A 25,807-nucleotide genomic window follows, 5' to 3' on the forward strand; every position below is an offset into this window, starting at 1 on the left:
TACAAAGAATATTAATTCTGACTATGGAAAGATTCAGATTATAATTGAACACAGAATATTTTACTACTTGTGCCTTGATTACACCCAAGCAAACTACTAAGACAGTCCTGTGTTACTGTACAGTATGAATATAAATTTACAATAGTTAACGAATGGGACAGTTCCAGAAATTTATTTAAACAGTACATAAGGAAGGAAGCTGTGAGATTATAAATTAACATTGCTCGATAAGACGATTCCTTTGGGATGTTTTACGAAGCAATTTCCTATAGTCATATGGGTTATCTTCATCTTGACTTTCTTCTTTTGGAACTAATGGGCTGAGGATTAAAGTCAAATATAATAATTAATACATATTTACTGCAGGAAAGGATACCCACATATTGGAAATATTTCATCCCCATCTTCAACTCATAAGAACTGTAAGAACATTATTCATTAACCAGGTGGTAGAAATTAAATATCAGTCAATCAATATTGTAGAAAAAATTCTACAAACTGGACCATGATTCAATAGCATGTCTGTTATCATTGGAAAGATTATTTAATAAAAAATAAAAGTTGATATAAATTGGCAGTGATACATGCCAAAATAAGTATACAGCTGTTGTTTCTGCACCACCTGGAACTTGGTCATAAGAGGAGATTCTGTCTGGTAAGCATTTTCATGTATATGAATTGGAACATTTAATACATAAAAATATAGGATTAAAGAAAAGACTAACAGCACAATCCACCCAAAGGCAAAAACAGGCAAATCAATCTCATTTTTAGGTACACAGATTAATTCAAAAGCTAATTACAAATCTGCATGCAGTTAGGAAACAGAAGCAGTTTTAACCAGCCACTTTACAGGCTGGTATTTTTTCCTACATAATTATCAACTGTGTTTCACAACTCTCACAGAGTAATAGCATTGTACAGAAATGACAGAAGGAGCATCAACAATGCCTGTTCACAGGGCAGGAGTAAGGCTGATTTTGTGGCACAAAATGAAGATTGAACTAGGAATTTATTTTCAGGTGCAATAGCTCCCTAGGCAGAGAGACACTATGGGTAAAAAGACATCTGTGAATGTTGGCAATCTGAAGCAAACAGAAAGATTCTAGAAATACACTGCAGGTAAATCAGTTTCTGAAAGAGAAAAGGCCGAGGAAGAATAATCCGGTTAATAATTGGATGGCTGCTTTTATTTTAGAATCAGCGTTCAACTGTACCAATTCTTTTGTGATCATGTTACCATTTTGGGTTATTCTGGATGATAGACATTAAGTACACCAGTCAATCTGTACTGCAGAAAAAATAGAATGAAAGTGGGCACTAAACTTTGCTGTGATTAGATTCTTGAGTTATTAAATTATATTTTTCTTAGAGATTACATTTGCAAAAGGAAAGCAAATGTAAATAAAGAAAATAAATATACTGATTGATTACATGTATGGTGTGAAGGGAATGATCCATATTTCTATTTTTTGCTCCCTATTTTGGAGGCAAATAGCTGTTCTCTGGTTCTCTAGGACTTTCTGCTGGGACTGACTCAGAAAACATCCACCCACCTTTGGGTGGACATATTCAGATGATAGGTTAATGATGGTTACACATTATTTGCCATGTTTTCTGTTATTAACCTCTTAGAAAATGCTATTCAGTATTGCTGAAGTGGTGAAAGAGGAATTACAATTTAAGAGACTGCATCACATTAATTAAAGTGGGAGTTTTCTAAAAAATGTTTCAAAATGCTTTTTTTTCTGCCAGCTACCATCACTAGCCACACTATACAGCAGCAAGTATCAGAGGCAATTTTCTTACTTCACTCTACCTGAGGCAAGTACCCTGGTAGCATGGGGCATACCAGCTGAAGTCCAGCATCATAACCAGCCTGAAGCTGGTTCCATTGGGTTAAATAAAAGTACAGGAAGATAGGCAGGTGCAAAATCTCATCTCTTTTGGGTTATTTCTAGGCAAGTAAGCGTTTGTGGCAGGAAAACCAGGTAGAAGTCTTGCCCACTATAAAAATCACTCATTCTCTATCCTTTGTACCTTTTGGCCCTTCCAGTGATTTGATTGCTCAGCCCCAAGTGCTTTAATTTCCATATATTATAATGAGGGCAGTTATGAGTATCTTGCTTCTACACTTGTAATACACTCAGGGTATAGTAGACTGACAATTATAATGTGCTGCTGTTGCCTGGATTAGTTGAGGCAGGTGGAAATGAAGTGTTTGAGTCTGGAGAATTTCATTCACTATTTCAGCAGCTGGAAAGCTGCTTTTTACAGTGATTTTGTTTTTAAACCATTCTGCCTACACAAACTTGGAGTCACTTCCCACTGCTTTTGGCCTTGTGCATTGACAAAGAGACAACAGGACAACTATGACACCTACTACATGCAGCTATGTCCATCTGCCCATGCTGCTCTCCCTATGCCTGTTCCTGTGCCAAGTAGATAAAAGGTGCTTCTAATGCAGATGTTTTGTCTAAGATATTTGATTCTAGACAAAGGTAATTTAAGTGCAACCTTTTACCCTTTGAACAGGATCTGGCTCAGGTGGATCAGCAAAATGAGCAACTTGGCTGCTCCTCCTTTTCATGCTGGATTCACTCAACTTATTAAGTGGATTGAATTCAATTGGAAGAAGGTGATGAAGGGTCATCATCGACCTAAAATGTTGAGCAGAATTTAATTGTGGTGTTGTGGATCCCAAGGCCAGGTTGGGAAGTTGGTGGCAATTTGGCCTGGGCCTCTTGCAGCTGGCTAAATGTGATTAAGCATCGGCTGGCAATTAACGGAAATGACACGTGGGGCCTGTGCGATCATATCCTGGGCATGGGAGGCCCACAGAGCACCTGATGTGAGTGTTGTTGCTGCTGCCATTTTTGAAAGGCAGCCAGACCAATAGTCAGTATAAAAATCCAGTTAAAGTGAGTGCTCCAGCGGATGTAAGAGGAACTTGTTAGTTAATTTTGAAAGTGTTTAAAGTTTTGCTACCCGTAACAAGGGAATCATCCAGGACATAAATCTATAATAAAAACAGAATTACCTGGAAAAACTCAGCAGGCCTGGAAGCATCGGAGGAGAAGAAAAGAGTTGACGTTTCGACAGAACTTGAGTTCGAGTCCAAGAAAGAGTTGAAATATAAGCTGGTTTAAGGTGTTGGGGGGGGTGGGGGAGAGAGAGAGAGAGAGAGAGAGAGAGAAGTGGAGGGGGCTGGTGTGGTTGTAGGCAAAAGCAGTGATAGAAGCAGATCATCAAAAGATGTCATAAACAACAGGACAAAAGAACACATAGGTGTTAAAGTTGGTGATATTATCTAAACGAATGTGCTAATTAAGAATGGATGGTAGGGCACTCAAGGTATAGCTCTAGTGGGGGTGGGGGGAGCAGAAAAGATTTAAAATATTTAAAAATAATGGAAATAGGTGGGAAAAGAAAAATCTATAAAATTTATTGGAAAAAAAAGGAAGGGGGAAACAGAAAGGGGGTGGGGATGGAGGGGGGAGTTCAAGACCTAAAGTTGTTGAATTCAATATTCAGTCCGGAAGGCTGTAAAGTGCCTAGTCGGAAGATGAGGTGTTGTTCCTCCAGTTTGCGTTGGGCTTCACTGGAACAATGCAGCAAGCCAAGGACAGACATGTGGGCAAGAGAGCAGGGTGGAGTGTTAAAATGGCAAGCGACAGGGAGGTTTGGGTCATTCTTGCGGACAGACCGCAGGTGTTCTGCAAAGCGGTCGCCCAGTTTATGTTTGGTCTCTCCAGTGTAGAGGAGACCACATTGGGAGCAACGAATGCAGTAGACTAAGTTGGGGGAGATGCAAGTGAAATGCTGCTTCACTTGAAAAGAGTGTTTGGGCCCTTGGACAGTGAGGAGAGAGGAAGTGAAGGGGCAGGTGTTGCATCTTTTGCGTGGGCATGGGGTGGTGCCATACGAAGGGGTTGAGGAGTAGGGGGTGATGGAGGACTGGACCAGGGTGTCACGGAGGGAGCGATCCCTACGGAATGCCGATAGGGGGGGTGAAGGGAAGATGTGTTTGGTAGTGGCATCATGCTGGAGTTGGCAGAAATGGCGGAGGATGATCCTTTGAATGTGGAGGCTGGTGGGGTGATAAGTGAGGACAAGGGGGACCCTATCATGTTTCTGGGCGGGAGGAAATGGCGTGAGGGCGGATGCGCGGGAGATGGGCCGGACACGGTTGAGGGCCCTGTCAACGACCGTGGGTGGAAAACCTCGGTTAAGGAAGAAGGAGGACATGTCAGAGGAACTGTTTTTGAAGGTAGCATCATCAGAACAGATGCGACGGAGGCAAAGGAACTGAGAGAATGGGATGGAGTCCTTACAGGAGGCGGGGTGTGAGGAGCTGTAGTCGAGCTAGCTGTGGGAGTCGGTGGGTTTGTAATGGATATTGGTGGACAGTCTATCACCAGAGATTGAGACAGAGAGGTCAAGGAAGGGAAGGGAAGTGTCAGAGATGGACCACGTGAAAATGATGGAGGGGTGGAGATTGGAAGCAAAATTAATAAATTTTTCCAAGTCCCATCGAGAGCATGAAGCAGCACCGAAGTAACCATCGATGTACCGGAGAAAGAGTTGTGGAAGGGGGCCGGAGTAGGACTGGAACAAGGAATGTTCCACATACCCCATAAAGAGACAGGCATAGCTGGGGCCCATGCGGGTACCCATAGCTACACCTTTTATTTGGAGGAAGTGAGAGGAGTTGAAGGAGAAATTGTTCAGTGTGAGAACAAGTTCAGCCAGACGGAGGAGAGTAGTGGTGGATGGGGATTGTTCGGGCCTCTGTTCGAGGAAGAAGCTAAGGGCCCTCAGACCATCCTGGTGGGGGATGGAGGTGTACAGGGATTGGACGTCCATGGTGAAGAGGAAGTGGTTGGGGCCAGGGAACTGGAAATTGTTGATGTGACGTAAGGTGTCGGAGGAATCACGGATGTAGGTGGGAAGGGACTGGACAAGGGGAGAGAGAAGGGAGTCAAGATAACGAGAAATGAGTTCTGTGGGGCAGGAGCAAGCTGAGACGATCGGTCTACCGGGGCAGTTCTGTTTGTGGATTTTGGTAGGAGATAGAAGCGGGCCGTCCGAGGTTGGGCAACTATCAGGTTGGAAGCTGTGGGAGGAAGATCCCCAGAGGAGATGAGGTCAGTGACAGTCCTGGAAACAATGGCTTGATGTTCAGTGGTGGGGTCATGGTCCAGGGAGAGGTAGGAGCAAGTGTCTGCGAGTTGATGCTCAGCCTCCGTGAGGTAGAGGTCAGTGCGCCCGACGAAACAGCACCACCCTTGTCAGCGGGTTTGATGACAATATCAGGGTTGGACCTGAGAGAATGGAGTGCAGTAAGTTCAGAGAGAGAGAGAGATTAGAATGGATGAGAGGAGCAGAGAAATTGAGACGACTAATGTCGCGCCGACAGTTCTCAATGAAAAGATCAAGAGAAGGTAAGAATCCAGAGGGAGGGGTCCAGGTAGAGGGAGAATATTGGAGGTGGGTGAAAGGTTCCATTGAATGGGGAGAGGACTCCTGCCCAAAAAAGTGAGCCCGGAGACGAAGACGGCGGAAGAAGAGTTCAGCATCATGCCGAGCCCGAAATTCATTGAGGTGAGGGCGTAAGGGTATGAAACTAAGTCCTTTGCTGAGCACTGAACGTTCAGCATCGGAGAGAGGAAGGTCAGGGGGTATAGTGAATACACGGCTGGGGCTATAATCCTGATTGTGACTTAAAGTTCATTCCAAAGAAGATGATGCTAAATGGGCATAGGATTGTCCCACGATTTAGTGATGTATTGCTGATGGACTTTCTCCAGGCGTCCAGGCGTTTAGAGGGCAAAGGGACATATACTTTCAGATGGCCACAAGAGGCCACCTCAAATGACCAAGAGGCATGGTCACAGGTGATGATGGAGGTCAGCAGCCAAGGGGTCCAGCAACGAGATTCACCATTACCACTAAAGGATGAATGATCTTCTCTGAGCCAAAAGGCTGAGTCTGAGTGAATGCCATGCAAACTGTGGCTGAAGGGGGCATGGGGACAGTGGGATCATTCAATATCTAAGAGATTGGTCCTGCCATCAAGCTTAACCTATGGACTTTCAGCAACGACCTCATGATTATTGGATGCATGCGGATTTCATGTGGACCCATCTTCTTCTTTGCTTCATGCACCACACATAAGAACACAGGCATGGGAGGGAAATGTGCATTCTTGTGCACCCATCGTAGGAGTAGGGAGAAGTCCAGCATTGAGGACATTTGCTCAGCATCATCTGGAGCCTAACTCACTGTCCCCCTTTGCATGAAGGACAAAAGGAATTACAAATGTAGAGGAGGGGAGCATGACATCCCAGCAGAGATGGAGACCTTGCAGTTGGCTGTGGAGAAGGGAGGTTGTTTAGTGTCGGATGCAGGAGTTGAGTATCTGGCTAGGAGAGTGAGGACTGATTAGTTTGCACCCATAGTTGGTATTTCAAAGTGTATAATATGAGGATCTAATCATGTCTTTTCTTGACAAGAATGATGGCAGATGATAATGCCGGATGAACATGCAAGCGAGACTCATGCCCTCTCCTCCGATGTTGAGAGTGGTCCAGTCACATCATTCCCCTGCACCAAGCACCCAGCTCTGATGCATGCAACGTGATGTGTATATTGGTTTTGGGTCACAGCCTAGTGAGCACCTCACTGTTGAGCAGATGGATGGCTGCTGGAGGCTAGGACCATGCTGTTCCCCATGCTGATGCCAGGCCTCTGGTGAGGGCCACACTCAGGTTGCTGAAGTTGCAGGGACAGACAAAGGAGAATCTGGTTGGATGCCTGAGGGTTTGAGCAGGCATACATGGGTGACAGATGAGTCCATCCAGACCATTAACTCTGCCATGCCTCAGGTGAGTGAGTGCATTGCTTCCTCCATGGAGAGGTTGGCAACCGTCATGGAGGGGCAGATCCAGGAGACCACACAGTTGATGCCTGGTGTTAGCGTGAACCTGCAGAACATCTCGAGTGTTGCAGTGGGCATTCTTCCAGGAGCAACTCCACCTGTTGGAAAGCAGGTAGGTGCCACCCTGAACCGAGAGGAGTGAGGAACTTTCTGCTGAAAAACTTGGGTTTTTTCTCTCTCAGAGCACTCTGAGGGTTGCCAGTAACTCCCCAGCACCTCTGCCAATATCCTGAACACTTCCAGTGTCAGCACTGGTTCAGGAGCCCCCTGCATGCCCTGGCTCATCCAGGGCCTGTGGCACCATGAGGACACCTGCCTTGATAATCAAAGACCATGGGGCATGGAGAGCAGCTGCCTGTCTCAAAGTGATCTGCAGATGCTGGGGACACATCGTGCCACAGCACTCGTAAACATTTTAAGAAAGGTACGTAAAGATATCACTGTGGCACTGGGAATTGTTTGACTTTGTACACATTGTGTGTAAGTTGAACTAAACCTGGTTGTGCTATTCAGATCTGTGTCATTCAATCTTGAGGGCGTCATGACGTTAGGCAGGGTATGAATGGAAAGACTGCTCAGCATGTGTGTCACAGGCATGATGTTTGGCTGCTTCAATGGGTGAGAGCAATATGTCAGCATAAAGAAACAGGCCATGTGGGGTTCATACATGATTGAATTTTGATGCCAATGGCAATCGAGGAAGACTTTTGCACATTTGGCCTCAATGGGCACTGAAGTCAATTGAAGATAAGGTTTTCTCAGACCTCTCTTGCATTGACAACACCTCCCTGGCTTCTGCACCAGGTAGATACTGATGTCACTCTGCTGGAGCTATGTCAGCAAAACAGAATCACAGAGTTTTTACAGTGCAAAAGGAGGCCATTCAGCCCATTGTGTCTACACTGGCTCTCCTAATGAGCAATTTGCTTAGTGCCCTTCTTCTGCCTAATCCCATAACCCTGCCGATTGTTCTTTTTTAAATAACTGTATAATTCCTTTTTTAACGCCTTGATTAAACCTGTCTCCACCACATTCTCAGGCAGTGCATTCCAGACGTTAACTACTCGCTGCATGAAGAAGTTTTTTCTCATATTGCTTTTACTTCTTTTGCCAATTACTTTAAATCTATGCCCTCTCGTTCTTGATCCTTTCATGAGTGAGAACAGTTTCTCCCTCTCTACCCTGGGTCCAAGAACCTCATGCTTTTGAATACCTCTCTCAAATCTCCTCTCTGGCATCTCTTTTCCAAAGAAAACAGTCCAAACTTCAATTTATTTTCATAACTTAAGTTCCTCATGTCTGGAAACATTCTTGTGAATCTTTTCTGCACTCTTTCCAATGCCTTCACATTCTTCCTGAAGTGTGGTGCCCAAAACTGGATATAATGCTCCAGCTAAGGCTGAACTAGTGTCTTATACAAGTTCAACATGATCTTCTTGTTCTTGTACTCTATGCCCCTATTAATAAAGCCTAGGATACTGTATGCTTTATTAACCACTCTCTCAACCTGTCCTGCCACCTTCAATGACTTATGCAGATATGCACTCAGGTCCCTCTGCTCCTGCACCCACTTTAGAGTTTTGCCTTTTACTTTATATTGTCTCCATATTCTTCCAGCCAAATGATTCACTTTACATTTCTCCACATTGAACTTCACCTCCCGTCTGTCCGCCCGTTCCACCTTGTCTATGTCCTTTTGAAGTTCCACATTACACAGTTCTCAATGATTCCAAGTTTTGAATCATGCACAGATTTTGAATCTGTGCCCCCAGGGTCTAGGTTATTAATATGTATTAGGAAAAGCAAGGGTCCCAACATTGACACCTGGGGAAATACACTACAAACCTTCCTCCAGCCCGAGAAACATCCAGTAACTACTATTTTCTGTTTCCTGTCACTCAGCCAATTCCATATCCATGTTGCTGCTGTCCCTTTTATTTCATAAGCTCTAACTTTGCTCACAAGTCTGTTGTGTGCCTCTGTATCGAAAGCCTTTTGGAAGTCCATGTAAACCACATCAACAGCATTATCCTCATTGACCCTTCCTGTTACCTCTTCAAAAAGCTCCAGAAATTTAGTTAAACATAATTTTCCCTTAAAAAAAACCCTTGTTGCCTTTCCTTAATTAACCCATGTTTGTCCATGTGGCTATTAGTTTTGTCCCTAATTATTATTTCCATAAGTTTCCCCACCACTGAAGTTAAATTGATCAGCCTGCAATTACTGAGCTTATCTTTACAACTTTTTTGAACAAGGAGGTAACGTTTGCAATTCTCCAGTCCTCTGGCACCACCCCTGAGTCTAAGGAAGATTAGACAATTATGGCCAGTGCCTCTGCAAATTTGCACTCTCACTTCTCTCATTGCCCTTGGATGCATCTCATCCAGTCCTGAAATTTTATCAAATTTAAGTACAGACAGTCTATCCCAATATCTCTTCCTTATCAGTTTTAAACCCTTCAAGTGTCTGAATTATCTCCTCTTTCATCATGGCCTGGTTAGCATCTACTCCCTTGGTAAAGAAAATGCAAAGTATTCATTTAATACCTCAGCTCTGCCCTCTGCCTCCATGTGTAAATCCCTTTCTGATCCTTAATCTGCCCTACTCCCCCTTTTACCATGTTTTTACTATTTATATGCCTATAAGCAACTTTGGGATTCTCTTTGCACAACCTCCCCAATTTGCTGCCTCTTCCTCATCTTGGTTCAGGGGTTCTCCCCTTTGCATGGCCAGATTGGGTAGGGTGCAGCACACCAGAACAATGCATGAGACCTTCTCTGGATCATACTGAAGAGCACCCCAGACCTGAGCAGGTGATGGAAAAACACCTTCAGTAACTAAATCGTTTGCTCTATGATGGCCTGTGTGAGGCTGTGACTGGAATTATATTTTCCCTCTGCTTTAGTGCTAGGGTTTCTTATGGGCATCATGGGCCAAGTATCCATGCACTGAGCTGCTGGCTGGAGTGAATGGATGAGGCACCTGGGAGTGTCACAGGATGTAGGCATCATGGCTGCTGTCTGCAGACCTGCCACACACTTGAACTTTTCTGATGATCACACACAATCTACACATTCAAAGAGTAGAACCCCTTCCAGTTTATGAAAGCAGTCGGTTAGTCAGGGAGTACTTTGATGGTGACATGTGCGCACACCCTGCACTTGAGGAAAAGCTGCCAGGGCCGCAAAACCCATGGGCTGCTCAGCCTGGCTATCCTCATCCTTCTAATATATAATGAAGTCATCAGCCCTCCTGAAAAGGGTACTGGTGAATTCCTTATGCAATAGTGTCTGGCTGCATGACAGATTCCGAACAGGCCCTCTTGATCCCTGTAAGGAACTCGTGGCGTAGACATTCAATGTGGCTATAGCTTTAAGCACAACTGGCATAGGTTACCATTGTAACCTCTTGGGCAAAGTTCAGCCTGCATGAAGGTAATAGTTCCATGCCAGACTCACGAGGGAGGCAAAGTCACTGCCGACACTGCCCGGCATCTGTCTTCATCTGTATCTACACCACTGCCTGATCACTTGGAGTGGTGTTGCCACCTGAGTCTGCTGTTGCAGTGGGGTGCCTGTTGTCGTGCCAATGCATCATTGTCCTCATGCTCAACAAAGGAATGTTAGACCAAAAGACGTAGGGGCAGAAGTAGCCATTTGGCCCATCGAGTCTGCTCCGCCATTCAATGAGATCATGGCTGATCTGATAATCCTCAACTCCACTTTCCTGCCTTTTCCCCATAACCTTTGATTCCCTTACTGATTAAAAATCTGATGATCTCAACCTTGAATATACTTAACAACCCACCTCTCCGGCCTTCTGTGGTAAAGAGTTCCACAGATTCACTACACTCTGAGAGAAGAAATTCTTCCTCATCTCTGTCTTAAATGGGCAACCCCTTACTCTAAGATTATGCCCTCTGGTCCTAGGCGCTCCCAGAAAGGGAAACAGCCTCTTAGCATCCACCCTGTCAAGCCTTCTAAGAATCTTATATGTTTCAATAAGATCGCCTCTTATTCTTCTAAATTCCAATGAGTACAGGCCCAACCTACTCAACCTCTCCTCATAAGAAAATCCCTCCATACCTGGGATCAACCTAGTGAACCTTCTCTGCAGCTCTCTGATGACAATATATCTTTCCTTAGATAAGAGGACCAAAACTGTTCACAATATTCTAGGTGTGGTCTAACTAGTGACTTGTATAGTTTTAGCAAGACTTTCCTATTTTTGTACTCCATTCCCTTTGAAATAAAGGCCAACATTTTATTTGTCTTCCTTATTACCTGCAGAATTTGTATGCTAGCTTCTTGTGATTCATGCACGACGACCCCCAAATCCCTCTGTGCCGCAGCTTTCTGCAGTCTTTTTCCATTTAGATACTATTCAGCTCCTCTATTGTTCCTGCCAAAGTGCATTATCTTACATTTTCCCACATTATATTTCATTTGCCAAGTTTCTGCCCACTCACTTAACCTGTCTATATCCCTCTGTAGACTCTTTGTGTCATCCTCACCACCTATTTTTGTGTCATCCACAAACTTGGCGATAGTACATTTACTTCCCTCATCTAAGTCATTAAAATATATCATAAATAATTGTGGTCCCAGCACTGATCCTGGCACTGGCACCTTCAGCATTATCAGGTGTCTTAATCCCATTGCAAGTCCCTGTGAAGTGGACTTGTGCACTGTCACTTTAAGTGGCCCTCTGCTGCTCCAGTGAGCAGGGCCACTTTAAGGCCCTGGCCTTCTGACTGCTAAAGGACAGCTTTCTGTGAGAAGCTCTGTACCCCCACAGCTCATATCAGTCCCAAATTATTCAGCCTGGATCCAAACGCAATGATGGAGTCAACTGTTCAGCTGTTCAGATCAAAAATGGCATCAGCTCAAGCAGAGCCACTTAAAAGCTGGCAGGTTTAATTGGGTGGGTTTCAACAGCCACAGGAGACCTGTCGGCTTTTCAGTAAATTTGACAGGCAACATCAAGTCATGCCAACATCAGGTATAAATTGGTTTAACAGGCTCATTAACAAGGCTAATTATCTTCCACCATGAGCAGGTAAGGTATGAGCATTGGCTTGGGCTTGGCCTAAATAGCCAAGTGGTTATGGTACTGGGTTTGTAACCCCAAGACCAAGAGTTCAAATCTCACAATGGCAAACCATGAAACAATGTAACTTCATCTGAAATGACAGATGGAAGTGGGTTTGTATTCAAAAGAGTTACCTCTTCTGCTTGGCCTAAATAGCCAAGTGGTTATGGTACTGGGTTTGTAAACCCAAGATCAAGAGTTCAAATCCCACAATGACAAACAATGTAACTTCATCTGAAATGACAGATGGAAATGGGTTTGTACTTGAAGGAGTTACATCATTTCTGCTTGGCCTAAATAGCCAAGTGGTTATGGTACTGGGTTTGTAACCCCAAGATCAAGAGTTCAAATCTCACAATGGCAAACTATGAAACAGTGAGCATTGGCTTGGCCTAAATAGCCAAGTGGTTATGGTACTGGGTTTGTAACCCTAAGATCAAGAGCTCAAATCTCACAATGGCAAACTATGAAAAGATTCAGCAACATTTCTGTCTTTTTTTCGGTTCTGGGATTTTGAGATCCTTGTTGACATGAGAGCTAAGTGGCAGAAGGAGCGCATGCGCAGGCTGAAGCGTAAAAGACGAAAGATGAGGCAGAGGTCCAGGTGAACAACTGCTGAAGATGCAGTACTGATCAGTCTTTGTTGAATCTTACATGGCAAATGGACTCTGCGCTTCTGTTTATACATCTTTTTAAGACCAACAATTTAGAGGCACTTCAGATGCTGGTCATGAGAAGATCTTGTACATTGGTCTGTTGTGGTACTGTGCCTTCATGTACAGTAGTTGCAAAATAAAATGAGCATTGGCTTGGGCTTGGGCTTGGCCTAAATAGCCAAGTGGTTATGGTACTGGGTTTATAACCCCAAGATCAAGAGTTCAAATCTCACAATGGCAAACTATGAAAAACAATGAGCATTGGCTTGGCCTAAATAGCCAAGTGGTTATGGTACTGGGTTTGTAACCCCAAGACCAAGAGTTCAAATCTCACAATGGCAAACCATGAAACAATGTAACTTCATCTGAAATGACAGATGGAAGTGGGTTTGTACTCAAAAGAGTTACCTCTTCTGCTTGGCCTAAATAGCCAAGTGGTTATGGTACTGGGTTTGTAAACCCAAGATCAAGAGTTCAAATCTCACAATGACAAACAATGCAACTTCATCTGAAATGACAGATGGAAATGGGTTTGTACTCGAAGGAGTTATATCATTTCTGCTTGGCCTAAATAGCCAAGTGGTTATGGTACTAGGTTTGTAACCCCAAGATCAAGAGTTCAAATCTCACAATGGCAAACTATGAAACAGTGAGCATTGGCTTGGCCTAAATAGCCAAGTGGTTATGGTACTGGGTTTGTAACCCTAAGATCAAGAGCTCAAATCTCACAATGGCAAACTATGAAAAGATTCAGCAACATTTCTGTCTTTTTTTTCGGTTCTGGGATTTTGAGATCCTTGTTGACATGAGAGCTAAGTGGCGGAAGAAGCGCATGCGCAGGCTGAAGCGTAAAAGACGAAAGATGAGGCAGAGGTCCAGGTGAACAACTGCTGAAGATGCAGTACTGATCAGTCTTTGTTGAATCTTACATGGCAAATGGACTCTGCGCTTCTGTTTATACATCTTTTTAAGACCAACAATTTAGAGGCACTTCAGATGCTGGTCATGAGAAGATCTTGTACATTGGTCTGTTGTGGTACTGTGCCTTCATGTACAGTAGTTGCAAAATAAAATGAGCATTGGCTTGGGCTTGGGCTTGGCCTAAGTAGCCAAGTGGTTATGGTACTGGGTTTGTAACCCCAAGATCAAGCATTCAAATCTCACACTGACAAACAATGAGCATTGGCTTGGGCTTGGCGTAAATAGCCAAGTGGTTATGGTACTGGGTTTGTGACCCCAAGATCAAGAGTTCAAATCTTACAATGACAAACTATGAAACAATGTAACTTCATCTGAATAGGAACAGATGGAAACATGTTTGTACTCGAAAGAGTTACAGAATAAGCATTGGCTCTGCTTGGCCTAAATAGCCAAGTGGTTATGGTACTGGGCTTGTAACCCCAAGATCAAGAGTTCAAATCTTACAATGGCAAAACTATGAGCATTGGCTCTGTCCCATTTCTTAATCATGAGAGGTTTTCATGCTGCTGGAGACTGATGCGTGGCCTCCCTTGTGATTTAATAGCTGCCATATTTTGCGCCGTGACAGTTTTGATTAAATTCCACTCATTAACTCTGTTTCTCTCCACAGGTGCTGCCTGACCTATTGAATATTGCTAGCATTTCCTGTTTTTATTTATTGTAGAAGAATTGAAGCCTAGTTATTCATGAAGCGGCATCAGAATGGAAGTCTAGCAGGATGCCTGAAAGCTCATTGCTTGGGTCATCATTATTTACATTAGATATAAATTATTTTGAAATGTAGAGACCCCACCCCGACCTCTCTGTTTTTGGCCTCCTGCTGTGTTCTAGTGAGGCTCAACACAAGTGTTGGGAACAGCACCTCATCTTTCGATTAGCACTTAACAAGCCTTATAGACTCAACATTGAGTTCAATAGTTACAGGCCATAACCTCCAATTTGCTTCCTTTCTCTTTGCTCATTTTGATTTTACTCTCAAGGGGGTGATAGGTTATTGGGGGTAGGCGGGATGCAGATTTCAGGTTACTGCCAGATCAGCCATGATCTTATTAAATGGAGGAGCAGACTCAAGGGGCCGAATGGCCTGCCCCTGCTCCTTGTTCTTTTGTTTGTATGTTTTTCTTTTTCCTTTCTTGTCAGACAACAGCTATTCCTTATTCTATCATTTACCCTTTCTCTAGACATATCTTTCGATTCTTTATTTGACACGTTCCCACACCCTTTGACCTTGCAACACCAACACTAATGTCATTTAAACTGTCCTGTCTTCCACCCTATCACAGACTTTCCTTTTCTTGCTCTTTTTCCAACCCTATCCCCTTTTGCTTGCTTAAAACACATTGCATCTCTAACATTTCCAATTTCCTGAAAGATAATCGACCTGACTCTGTTTCTCTCTCTATTGATGCTGCCAGATCTGCTGAGTATTTCCAGCTTTTTCTGTTTTCATTTCAGATTTCCAGCATCTACAAAATTTTGCTTTTGTAGATAGGAATAAAGCTTATAAGTTCCTGATGCAAAATTGAGGAATAATGGTCCAAATCCCATAGGCTGATAAGTGGTAGATGTTATGCCATGTGAACAAATAGAAACTGCCAAGATTGGGGAAGGGGAATAAGCAAAGAGAATAAAAGACATAATACCTTGAGCAGGGTGAAGGAGAAAGACCTAGCGGTATTGGTGGATAACACATTGAAAATATTAGTGCTGTGTTTAATAGTAAAGAAGGCATGTGGGACCTTAGGATGTGCACACAGAATGACAGAACAAAAGTCATGAGGGTAATAGCACAATCATATTGGGCACTGTTTCTCTTCACTGTGTACAGAACTGGTCACTAAACTGGAGTCTGTTAGCATTTTTTACCATTTTTTCCTGCAGATATTTTGGCTCTGATATTACTGCTCACTCTTATTGATGAAGCTCAATTCTCAAACTGTCACCAATGTTTTCAGTATCCTTAATACATTGGTAAACATTCTGTAATTCACCCAGATTACTGAACAGACAATCCCGTCTGGAAATTATTTTTAAGCTATGAAATTATTCTACAAAATCCCTTTGTATCCTTGATAAGTGCCAGAACATCACATCAAAGCTCATTTTGGGTCTAGACAGTTAATTGAAATTATTAAATTAATGAACATATGAATATACAAATTAGGAGGAGTAGGCCATTTGATAAGATCATGGCTGATCTGATTCTGGCCTCCACTTTCCTGTCCACCCCTATACCCTATGCCTCCCTTGTCAGTCAAAAATCTATCCAACTCAGCATGAAAAATATTCAATTGCCCGGCCTCTACTGCTCTCTGGGGAAGAGAATTCCACAGGCTAATGGCCCTCTTGGAGAAGAATTCTACTCATCTCCATCTTAAATGGGAGGCCCTTTATTTTTAAACTGTGTCCCATGGTTCTAGTCTCTCCTATAAGGGAAACATCCTTTTATCCACCCTATCAGGCCACCTCAGGGTCTTATGGGCAGAATCTTTAGTTTGGTGGGCGGGCTTGATTGGCGTACCTGGGAGATGCCAGGAAAGGTGCTGCCACTCACAATTGGCCCTGGATTGCGATTTCACACTGGTGGGCCAAGTAAGGCCCACGCAGCATGAACGGCAGCAACCCAATGTTCGGGAAGAGGCTGCTGGCGTCCACCAGGTGCAATGACGACTCAACGGCCATTTTAAAAACGGCACAGTTAGCTTCTGGAAAGCTGCCAGCAAAGAAGACATCTTTGGTGTTGTCAAGGGGAAATTATGGCTTCAAGTGCGGCTGCAGACGCCAGGCAGGAGGACAGGTCGGGTGGGCACTCGGCTTCCCCGGTTTTCTGATGAGTGCCTTGCGGTCCTCCTGGAAGAGGTGGCTGCCAGACGGACCACCATCCTTATCGCCAGGGATGGAAGGAGGAGGCCACTGCACCTCACAACAAGAACTTGAGAGGAGGCGGCAGCGCTGGTCAACAGCCAAGTTGTTGTGCGGCGCACCTGGGTCCAGTGCCACAAGAGGTTTAATGACCTGCTGAGCTCAGGAAGGGTGACATTGATTTGTATGTTGGCATGGATCAATGTGTTGAAGTGATAAGGTCTGGCTGTCCCCACCGTGGAGCTCAGGGATGTTAAAGTCTGAGTGCCAACTGTCAAAGATGGAGGTGGCAGCCCTGGCATGAGGTGGTAGCACTTATTGGCAGCCTAGCTGAAGGAGCATTGGATTAAGGAGTCCCTGGTGTACCTGCCTCCCTGGAGGCTACAGAGGCCTGCCTCCATGCCCTGAGCATTCTCCTCACTGTACTCCTCTTCGGACTCACATCACCTGTGGGCCTGTGGAACTGGGTCAAGATTTCCTTCCTCCAGTGGGTCTCCTCTTGCCAGCGCCAGATTGTGGAGAGCGCAGCACGTGACCACGATCAGCGACATCTGCTCTTGGGGGTATTGTAGTGCTCACCCTGAATGGTCCAGGCATTGGAAGTGGAGCTTCAGAAGACCAATGGTCCTCTCTACCATTGCCTTATGGAGGAATGACTCCTATTATAACACTGCTCTGCCTCTTCTTGGATGGCAGAGAGGCATCATAAGCCACCTTTTCAAGAAATAGCCCTCATCACCCAGCAGCCATCCATTGAGTCGGGCTGAAGCACTGAAGAGCCTCGGCACCTGGAGTATCTCAGGATGTAAACATCATAGCAGATGCCTGAGTACCCTGCACAGACTTGCAGAATCTGTATCCTATGGTCATACACTATTTGTATGTTCATAGAGTGGAATCCCTTCCTGTTAACAAAGTCACCCAGCTGACCTGCTGTCGCCTTGATGGCCGCATGTGTACAGTCGATGGCATCTTGGATGCGGGGGAACACAGCAATCGCCATAAAGCCTCTGGCTCATCCAGCTTGGCAGGCCTCATCCATACGGAAATGAAGGAAAGTCAATACCCGCCTGAACATAGCTTCTATCACCAGTTTGATGCAACTGTGGACAGCTGATTGGGAGACTCCACAAAGATCCCCCACTGACCCCTGGAAAGAGCAGAGGCATAGAAGTTGAGAGGCACTGTGACCTTCAGAGCCACTGGCATGTGGTGTCCACCCACACTGTTGGAGGTGATCTCAGGCCCAATCATCTGACAGATGGAGGTCACTGCCTCCCTTGAGATGCAGAGCCTCCTTCAGCATTATACCTCTGACACATTGAGGCAACTGGATCGCTGCCTGTACACACTGGCAGCAGGATAGTGGCGTCTTCTGCATCCCCAATGCCTTGGACTGCCTTCTGGCCCTGCGCACCTTATGCCTCCGGCTCTCCTCCCACAGGTTGCTCCTCTGCAAGCTGCATTGAAGCATGTGGCCTCTTCTACCTTTTGGCCCTCTCTTCCTCCTGAGAGCAGTTGCCTCCAGTGGAGACCCCATTATCAGGGTTACAGAATGCTTTCCGATACCTGGAAGGGTCCATGCAGTCTGAGACACCAAGGAGACTTGGGGGAGGTGGTGGCGTAGTGGTATTATCACTAGATAAGTGTTCCAGAGACCCCCAGGTAATGTTCTGGGGACCCAGGTTCACAATCCCACCATGGATTCTCTTAAGGTTAACTTGCAGGTTGAGTCAGTAGTTACGAAGGCAAATGCAATGTTGGCATTTATTTTGAGAGGACTAGAATATAAAAGCAGGGATGTGCTGTTGAGGCTTTATAAGGCTCTGGTCAGACCACATTTAGAATATTGTGAGAAATTTTGGGCCCCGTATCTCAGCAAGGATGTTCTGGCCCTGGAGAAGGTCCAGAGGAGGTTCATGAGAATGATCCTAGGAATGAAAGGTTTAACATATGAAGAAAGTTTGAGGACTCTGGGTCTATACTCGATGGAGTTTAGAAGGATGAGGGGAGATCTGATTGAAACTTACAGAATACTAAAAGGCCTGGATAGAGTGGACATGGGGAAGATGTTTCCATTAGTAGGAGAGACTAGGACCCGAGGGCACATCCTCAGAGTAAAGGGAAGATCTTTTAGAACAGAGATGAGGAGAAATTTCTTTAGCCAGAGAGTGGTGAATCTATAGAATTCATTGCCACAGAAGGCTGTGGAGGCCAGGTCATTGAGTGTATTTAAGACTGAGATAGATAGGTTCTTGATTGGTAAGGGGATCAAAGGTGTCAGGGAAAAGGTGGAAGAATGGGGTTGAGAAACCTATCAGCCATGATCAAATGGTGGAGCAGACTCGATGGGCCGAATGGCCTAATTTCTGCTCTTATGTTTTATGGTCTTATGGCAGATGGTGAAATTTGAAATCAATACAAAAAAACCTGGAATTAAAACCCTGATGATGACCATGAAACCATTGCCGATTGTTGTAAAAACGCATCTGGTTCACTAATGTCCTTTTAGGATAAATTGGTGTCAATTGCCTTTTTAACGGCCTTAACTTATCTCTTAATTAACAGCAGGTGTGCCTTCGGCATCTGCGTGCACCCGCCAACCGAAATATCGCACAAGTGCAGGATGACGTCGGGACGCTTGCCTGATGTCATATTGTGCGATTTCACGTCCATTCGGGTCGGGCATGTGACTGTCTGATCGGCGTAAAATTCTGCCCTACATGTTTCAATAAGATTGCCTTTCGTTCCTCTAAACTCCAATGGAAAAAGGCCCAACCTTTCCAATATTTCCTCATAAGGCAATCCCTTCATCTCATGAATCAGAGAAGTGAACCTTCCTTGTACTGCTTCCAAATCAACTATATCCTTTCTTCAATAAGGAGACCAAAACTGAAGGGAGTACTCTAGATGTGGTCTCATCAACAGCCTATACAGCTGTAGCAAAACTTGCATACTTTTATATTCTGTTCCCCCTGCAATAAACAACATTCCACTTGCCTTCCTAATCACTTGCTGTACCTGCCTCCTAACCTTTTGTGATTCATGTACCAGGAAACACAGGTCCTTCATACCACAGAGTTCTAAAATTTCTCCATTTAAATAACATACTGCTATTCTATTCTATGTCGACAAGTTCATATTTTACCACATTATACTCCATCTGTCACATTTTTGCCCACTCCCTATTTCTATCCCTTTGCAGACTCTTTGGCCAGAATCTTCGGGTCGACGAGTGGGGGCAGGCCTTGCTCAGCAACACATAAAATGATGCACAGTGACATCAGGCTCGCGTCCCGACATCACCGTGTGTCACTCAGATCTTCAATTTGGCGGGAGTGCACCGGAGTTAGCTGCGCGCCCGCTGAAATGTCAAAGGCCTGTTAAGGCCATTTAAACACCAATTAAAATAATTAACTGAGCTGCCTATCCAAACTTAAGGTTGGTGGGCAGGCAAAGAGCCCAGGCAGCCATCGCATTCATCACGAAACCGCATCCATGGACGGGATGAGGTTTCATGAAGGTTTTTAAACTTTAAGGAAATTTTTTAATAAAATTCATTGACATGTCCCAACTCATGTTACACTGTCACGTAAGGGGACACGTCTTAAAAATTTTTCGTTTCCTTTATTTATTTAAATTTTTAAAAATCAAACTAATTTCCCTGAGGCAGTTCTGTGCCTCAGGGAGATTTCTGTGCTCTTTTGTGCGGATGCGCGAAAGAGCGCAGGCCCCGACTCAGCCTACTCTCCATGCCCACACAGGGAGCGCTCAGCGCTTCTGGGTGCGCGTCACGCTTGGTGGGCCTTATTTGCCCATGTAAAATGGCAGCGCGCAACCAATCGCGGGAGAAAATTCTCTCCTTTATATCCTCTTCACAACTTATTCTCCTGCCTATCTTTGTGTCTTCGGCAAATTTAGTAACAGGAGTTTCGGTCTCTTCATCCAAGTCATTGATGTATACTGTAAAGAATTGAGGCCCCAGCACTGAACCCTGTGGTACTGCACTCATTACATCTTGCCAACACTAAAATGACCTATTTATCTCTACTCTCTGTTTCAGGTTAGCTAACCAATCCTCTAACCATGCTAATATGTTACCCCTATACCATGAGATTTTATTTTGTGCTGTAATCTTTGATGTGACATTTTGTTAAGCACCTTCTGGAAATTCAAGAACACCACATCTACAGGTTCCCCTTTACTCACGTTGCTTGTTACTTCCTCAAAGAACTCTAATAAATTAGTCAACATGATTTTCCTCTGACAAAACCATATTGGCTCTGCTTAATTGCATTGAGATTTTCTAAGTGTTCTACTATAACCTCATTCATAATAGATTCTAGCATTTTCCCTACAGCAGATGTTAGGCTGACTGGTTTGTAGTTTCCTGCTTTCTGTCTCCCTCTTTTCTTGAACAGAAGAGTTACATTCGCTATTTTCCAATTTGATGGGACCTTTCCAGAATCTAGGGCATTTTGGTAAATTACAACCAATGCATTTATTATCTCAGTTGCCACTTCTTTTAAGATCCTAGGATGATGTCCATCAGGACCAGCGGACTTGTTAGCCTTGAGTTCTAATAATGTTCTCAGTACCCTTTCCTTGGTCATTGTAATTGTTTTAAGTTTGTCCCTCCCTTTCACCTCTTGATTTATAATAATTCTGGGATGTGATTTGTATCTTCTACAGTGAAGACAGACACAAAATATCTCTTCAATGAAGCCACCATTTTCTTATTTACCATTATTAATTCCCCAAACTCACTCTCTAGAGGATTAACTTGCACTTTAGCTACTCTTTTTCCCCTAAAAATACCTGTAGTAACTCTTGATATCTGTTTTTACATTTCTAGCCAGCTTTCTAATTTCTCTCTGCTTATCTTTTTAGTCATTTATTGCTGGTTTTTTAAATATTCTGTCTAATCTTCTGATCTGCCACTAACCTTCATGGAATTGCATGCTTGTTCCTTCAATGTGATACTTCTTTAACTTCCTCAGTTAGGCACAGATGGTGCGTCCTTTCACTAGGGTGTTTCTTTCTCACTAAAAATATCTTCCTATGTCTGCCACTGCATCTCTACTCACCTATCTCTTAACCTCATTTCCCAGTTCCCTTTAGCCAGCTCTGGCTTCATACCCTTACTTAAAGATTCATTTAAATTTAAAACACTAGATTCACTCTTCTCTCATCATTGAGTGTGAAATTCAATCATGTCATGATCTAGGGTGCCTTTACTATGAGGTAATTAATTAATCCTGTCTCACCGCATATTGCCAAGTCTAGTAACCACACTTAGTAAGCAAAATTCGAAGGCAGGTGGAGCAAAAAATGTGGAATAATGTTAAAAAGACAAAGTTAAGGGCACTCTATCTAAATGCATACAACATTTGCAATAAGGAAGATGATTTGAAGGCACAAATAGACGTAAATAGGTATGATTTAATTGCCATTTTGGAGACATGGTTATAGGGTGACCGAGACTGAGAACTGAATATACAAGGATATTTGTCATTTGGGAAGGATAGGCAAAAAGGAAAAGGAGGCAGGGTAGCACTGTTAATAAGGGATGAGATCAGTATGTTAGTGAGAGGGGATCTTTTATTGAAGAATCAAGACATAGAATCAGTTTGGGTGGAGTTAAGAAACAGCAAGGAGCAGCAAACGTTGGTGGGAGTTGGTTATAGGCCACCAAGCTGCAGTGGCGATGTTGGGCACATCATAAGTCAGGAAATTAGAACTGCATGTAACATGGGAAATACAGTAAACATGGGCAACTTTAATTTACATATAGATTGGGTAAACCTAATAGCACTAATGCTATGGAGGATGATGTTCTCAATGTGTACACAATGGGTTTCTGGAGCAGTACTTTAAAGAACCAACTAGGGATTAGACTAATTTAGATTTAATGTTATGCAATGAGAAAGGGCTAATTAATAACCTTGCTGTAAAGGAGCTTTTAGGAAGTAGTAACCATAATACGATAAAAAATGTAACTTTAATTTTGAGTGATACAGTTCATTCTGAAACTATGGTCTTAAATCTAGATAAAGGAAACTATGAAGGTATGAGGGCAAGTTGGCTACGATGGGTTGGGAAAAAAAAGTATTTAAAAAAGTTTTACATGTTCTACAACAAATATACAATCCTTTAAGACACAAAAACCCAATAGAAAAGGTAAATCAACCGTGGATAACAAAATAAGTTAAAGATTGCTTAGGTCAGAGGAACTAGCCTATGAGGTTGCCAGGAAAAGTGGTAAGCCTGAGGATTGGACTCAATTTAGAATCCAGCAAAGGAAGATCAAGAAACTGATAAAGAAAGTATTAATGCAAGCTAGGGAGAAATATAAAGATAGATTGTAAAAGCTTCTTCAGGCATGTGAAAAGGAAAAAATTAGCAAGGACAAATGTGGGCCCACTACCAGTAGAGACAGGAAAATTTATACTGGAGAATAGGTAAATGGTAGAGAAATTAAACAATTACTTTGTGTCTGTCTTCATGGAGGAAGATACAGAAAATCTCCCAGAAATACCAGGGAACCAAGGGGCTTGTGAAAATGAGGAACTGAAAGAAATTATTATTAATAAAGAGGTAGTACTCGAGAAATAAATCCCCTGGGCCTACTGACCTACATCCCAGAGTGTAGAAGGGGATGGTTTTGGAGATAGTGGATGCATTGGTGGTTATCTTTCAAAATTCTATAGGTTCTGGAAAGTCCCTGGAGATTGGAAAATAATAAATGTAACTACTATTTCAGAAGGGAGGGAGAGGGAAAAGGGAGCACTACAGACCTGTTAGTTTGACGTCAGTAGTATGGAAAATGTTGGAAACTATTATAAATGATGTGCTAACTAGACACTTGGAAAATAATGATATGTTTGGGCAGAGGAAACATGGGTTTATGAAAGGGAAATCTTGTTTGACAAACCTGCTGGAGTATTTTGAGGGTGTTACTTGCAGCATAGATAAAGGTGAACTAGTGGATGCGGTGTATTTGGATTTTCAGAAAGCTTTTGATAAGGTCCCACGCAGGAGGTTGGTGAACAAAATTAGAGTACTTGGGATTGGGGCTAATATACTAGTATAGATTGAGAATTGGTTAACAGGCAAAAAGCAGAGAGTAGGAATAAACAGGTCCATTCTCAGGATGGCAGGTTGTCATAAGTGGGGTACTACAAGGATCATTGCTAGGGCCAAGGCTGTTCACAATCTATATAAATGATTTGTATGTGGGGCCCAAATGTAATATTTCCAAATTTGCTGATGACACAAAACTAGGTGGGTATGTAAGTTGTGAGGAGCATGCAAGGATGTTTCAAGGGGATTGAGACAGGCTAAGTGAATGGGCAAGAACATGGCAGGTGGAATATAATGTGAATAAGTGTGAAGTTATCCATTTTCGTGGAAAAAACAGAAAGACAGGGTATTTCTTAAATGGTGAGCGGATGGGAAGAGTTGATGTCCAAAGGGCCCTGGATATCCTTGTCCATGAGTCACTAAAAGCAGGTGCAGGTGCAGCAAGTAGTTAGGAAGGCAAACGGTATGTTGGCCTTCATTGCAAGGGGATTTGAGTACAGGGGTAAAGGTATCTTGCTGCAATTGTACAGACTCTTTGTGAGAACGCACTGGCATATTGTGTACAGTTTTGGAAGGATATACTTGCCATAAAGGGAGTGCAATGGAGGTTCACCAGACTAATCCCTGGGATGGTGGGATTGTCTTATGAGGAAAGATTGAGGAAACTGAGCCTATATTCTCTAGCGTTTTGAAAAATGAAAGGTGATCTCATTGAAACTTACAAAATTCTTTCAGGGTGTGATAGGGTTCATGTTGATAGGATATTTCCCCTGGTTGGTGAGTCTAGAATTAGAGGACACAGTCTTAGAATAAGAAACAGGTTTAAGACTGAGATGAGGAGGAATTTCTTCACTCAGAGGGTGGTAAAACTTTGGAACTCTCTACCCCAGAGGGCTGTGGCAGCTCCAACATTGAGCATGTTCGAGACAGAAATCGATAGATTTCTGAAGCCCAATGACATCAAAGGATATGGGGATAATGTGGAAATATGGCTGTGAGATAGATGATCAGCCATGATCTCATTGAATGGCAGATCAGTTTTGACAGGCTGAATGGCCTACTCCTGCTCCTATATCTAGAATAGCTTTCTGTTTGGGTGGTTCTAGAATGTGTGTGTATCCATGTATATATTGAATCCAAGTCCAACACACTGCCTGATGGAGCTGCTGTGCAATGTAGAGCACATGGGAAAACTCCATTAACTTCATAAAATCATGTGGGGTGCGTGGGCAGGTGGCAACATGCCACCGAAGGCACGGTGTCCTATTTTATGCATCCACCCACCTGCTTTCCTGCTCGTGGGCGGCCCGTAAAATCTAGCCCTGGAGTGGAAAACAAGACCACCTTCCCTCGACCAAGTCATTTCATGAGCCACCAAACATGGGGCCAATGCCACCTGCTTTGCCTGTGGACTTCATTTTGTGTCTCCATTTTGGGTTTTATCTAATTTCATTTTCCTTTCCACATCTTACCTTTCTCTAAAGAACTGCTTTCCATCCATTGATGCCACTTTTAAGTATTTGTATCCCTTTAAATTTCAATCCAACTTAGCAGTCCATCTATAAGCCTACTTCCCAGAATTAAGCCAGAGCTACCTTTGAGCTGACCACAAAAATTGCATGCAACATGTATACTTACTACACCTGGCCAGCTTTGCAGTAGCTGCTAGGCTTTTCAGTCTAATTTTTACTGAGACTGGAATAGCCAAGCTAAGGATTTCAGAAACCATTTCCATATTCATGAGATTTCCAAATTCTGAGATTCTCATCTTCAGTGGAATGTGATGAATTCACATTCATGTGAATTCATGTGATGAAGCCTGTCCACCACCTACAAGGCACAAGTCAGGAGCACGATGGAATACTCCCCACTAGCCTGGATGAGTGCAGCTCCCAAAACACTCAAGAAGCTTGACACCGTCCAGGACAAAGCAGCCCGCTTGATTGGCACCACACCACAAACATTCACTCCCTTCACCACCGAAGCACAGTAGCAGCAGTGCGTACCATCTACATTCACCAAAGCTCCTTTGGCAGTACCTTCCAAACCCACGACCACTGCCATCTAAAAGGACAAGGGCAGCAGATAGATGGGAACACCAACACCTGGAAGTTTCCCTCCAAGTCACTCACCATCCTGACTTGGAAATATATCGCTGTTCCTTCACTGTCACTTGGTCAAAAATCCTGGAACT

General features: G+C 43.7%; 1 protein-coding gene across 1 annotated transcript in view; it reads right to left on the reverse strand.

Annotated features, from left to right (window-relative positions):
* Positions 1-214: 214 nt before the first annotated feature.
* myo3a (myosin IIIA) overlaps positions 215-25,807 on the reverse strand; it is a 611,422-nt gene continuing 585,829 nt past the window's right edge. Inside the window, exons 46-49 of the mRNA XM_041183939.1 lie at positions 24,336-24,396; positions 18,019-18,118; positions 16,223-16,381; positions 215-320 (exon numbers count right to left, since the gene is read on the reverse strand). Of these exons, the coding sequence (XP_041039873.1) occupies positions 215-320; positions 16,223-16,381; positions 18,019-18,118; positions 24,336-24,396 (426 nt within the window). The remainder of the gene's footprint in view (positions 321-16,222; positions 16,382-18,018; positions 18,119-24,335; positions 24,397-25,807) is intronic.

Source organism: Carcharodon carcharias, chromosome 3, assembly GCF_017639515.1.
Source record: "Carcharodon carcharias isolate sCarCar2 chromosome 3, sCarCar2.pri, whole genome shotgun sequence".
NCBI classification, from domain to species: Eukaryota; Metazoa; Chordata; class Chondrichthyes; order Lamniformes; family Lamnidae; genus Carcharodon; species Carcharodon carcharias.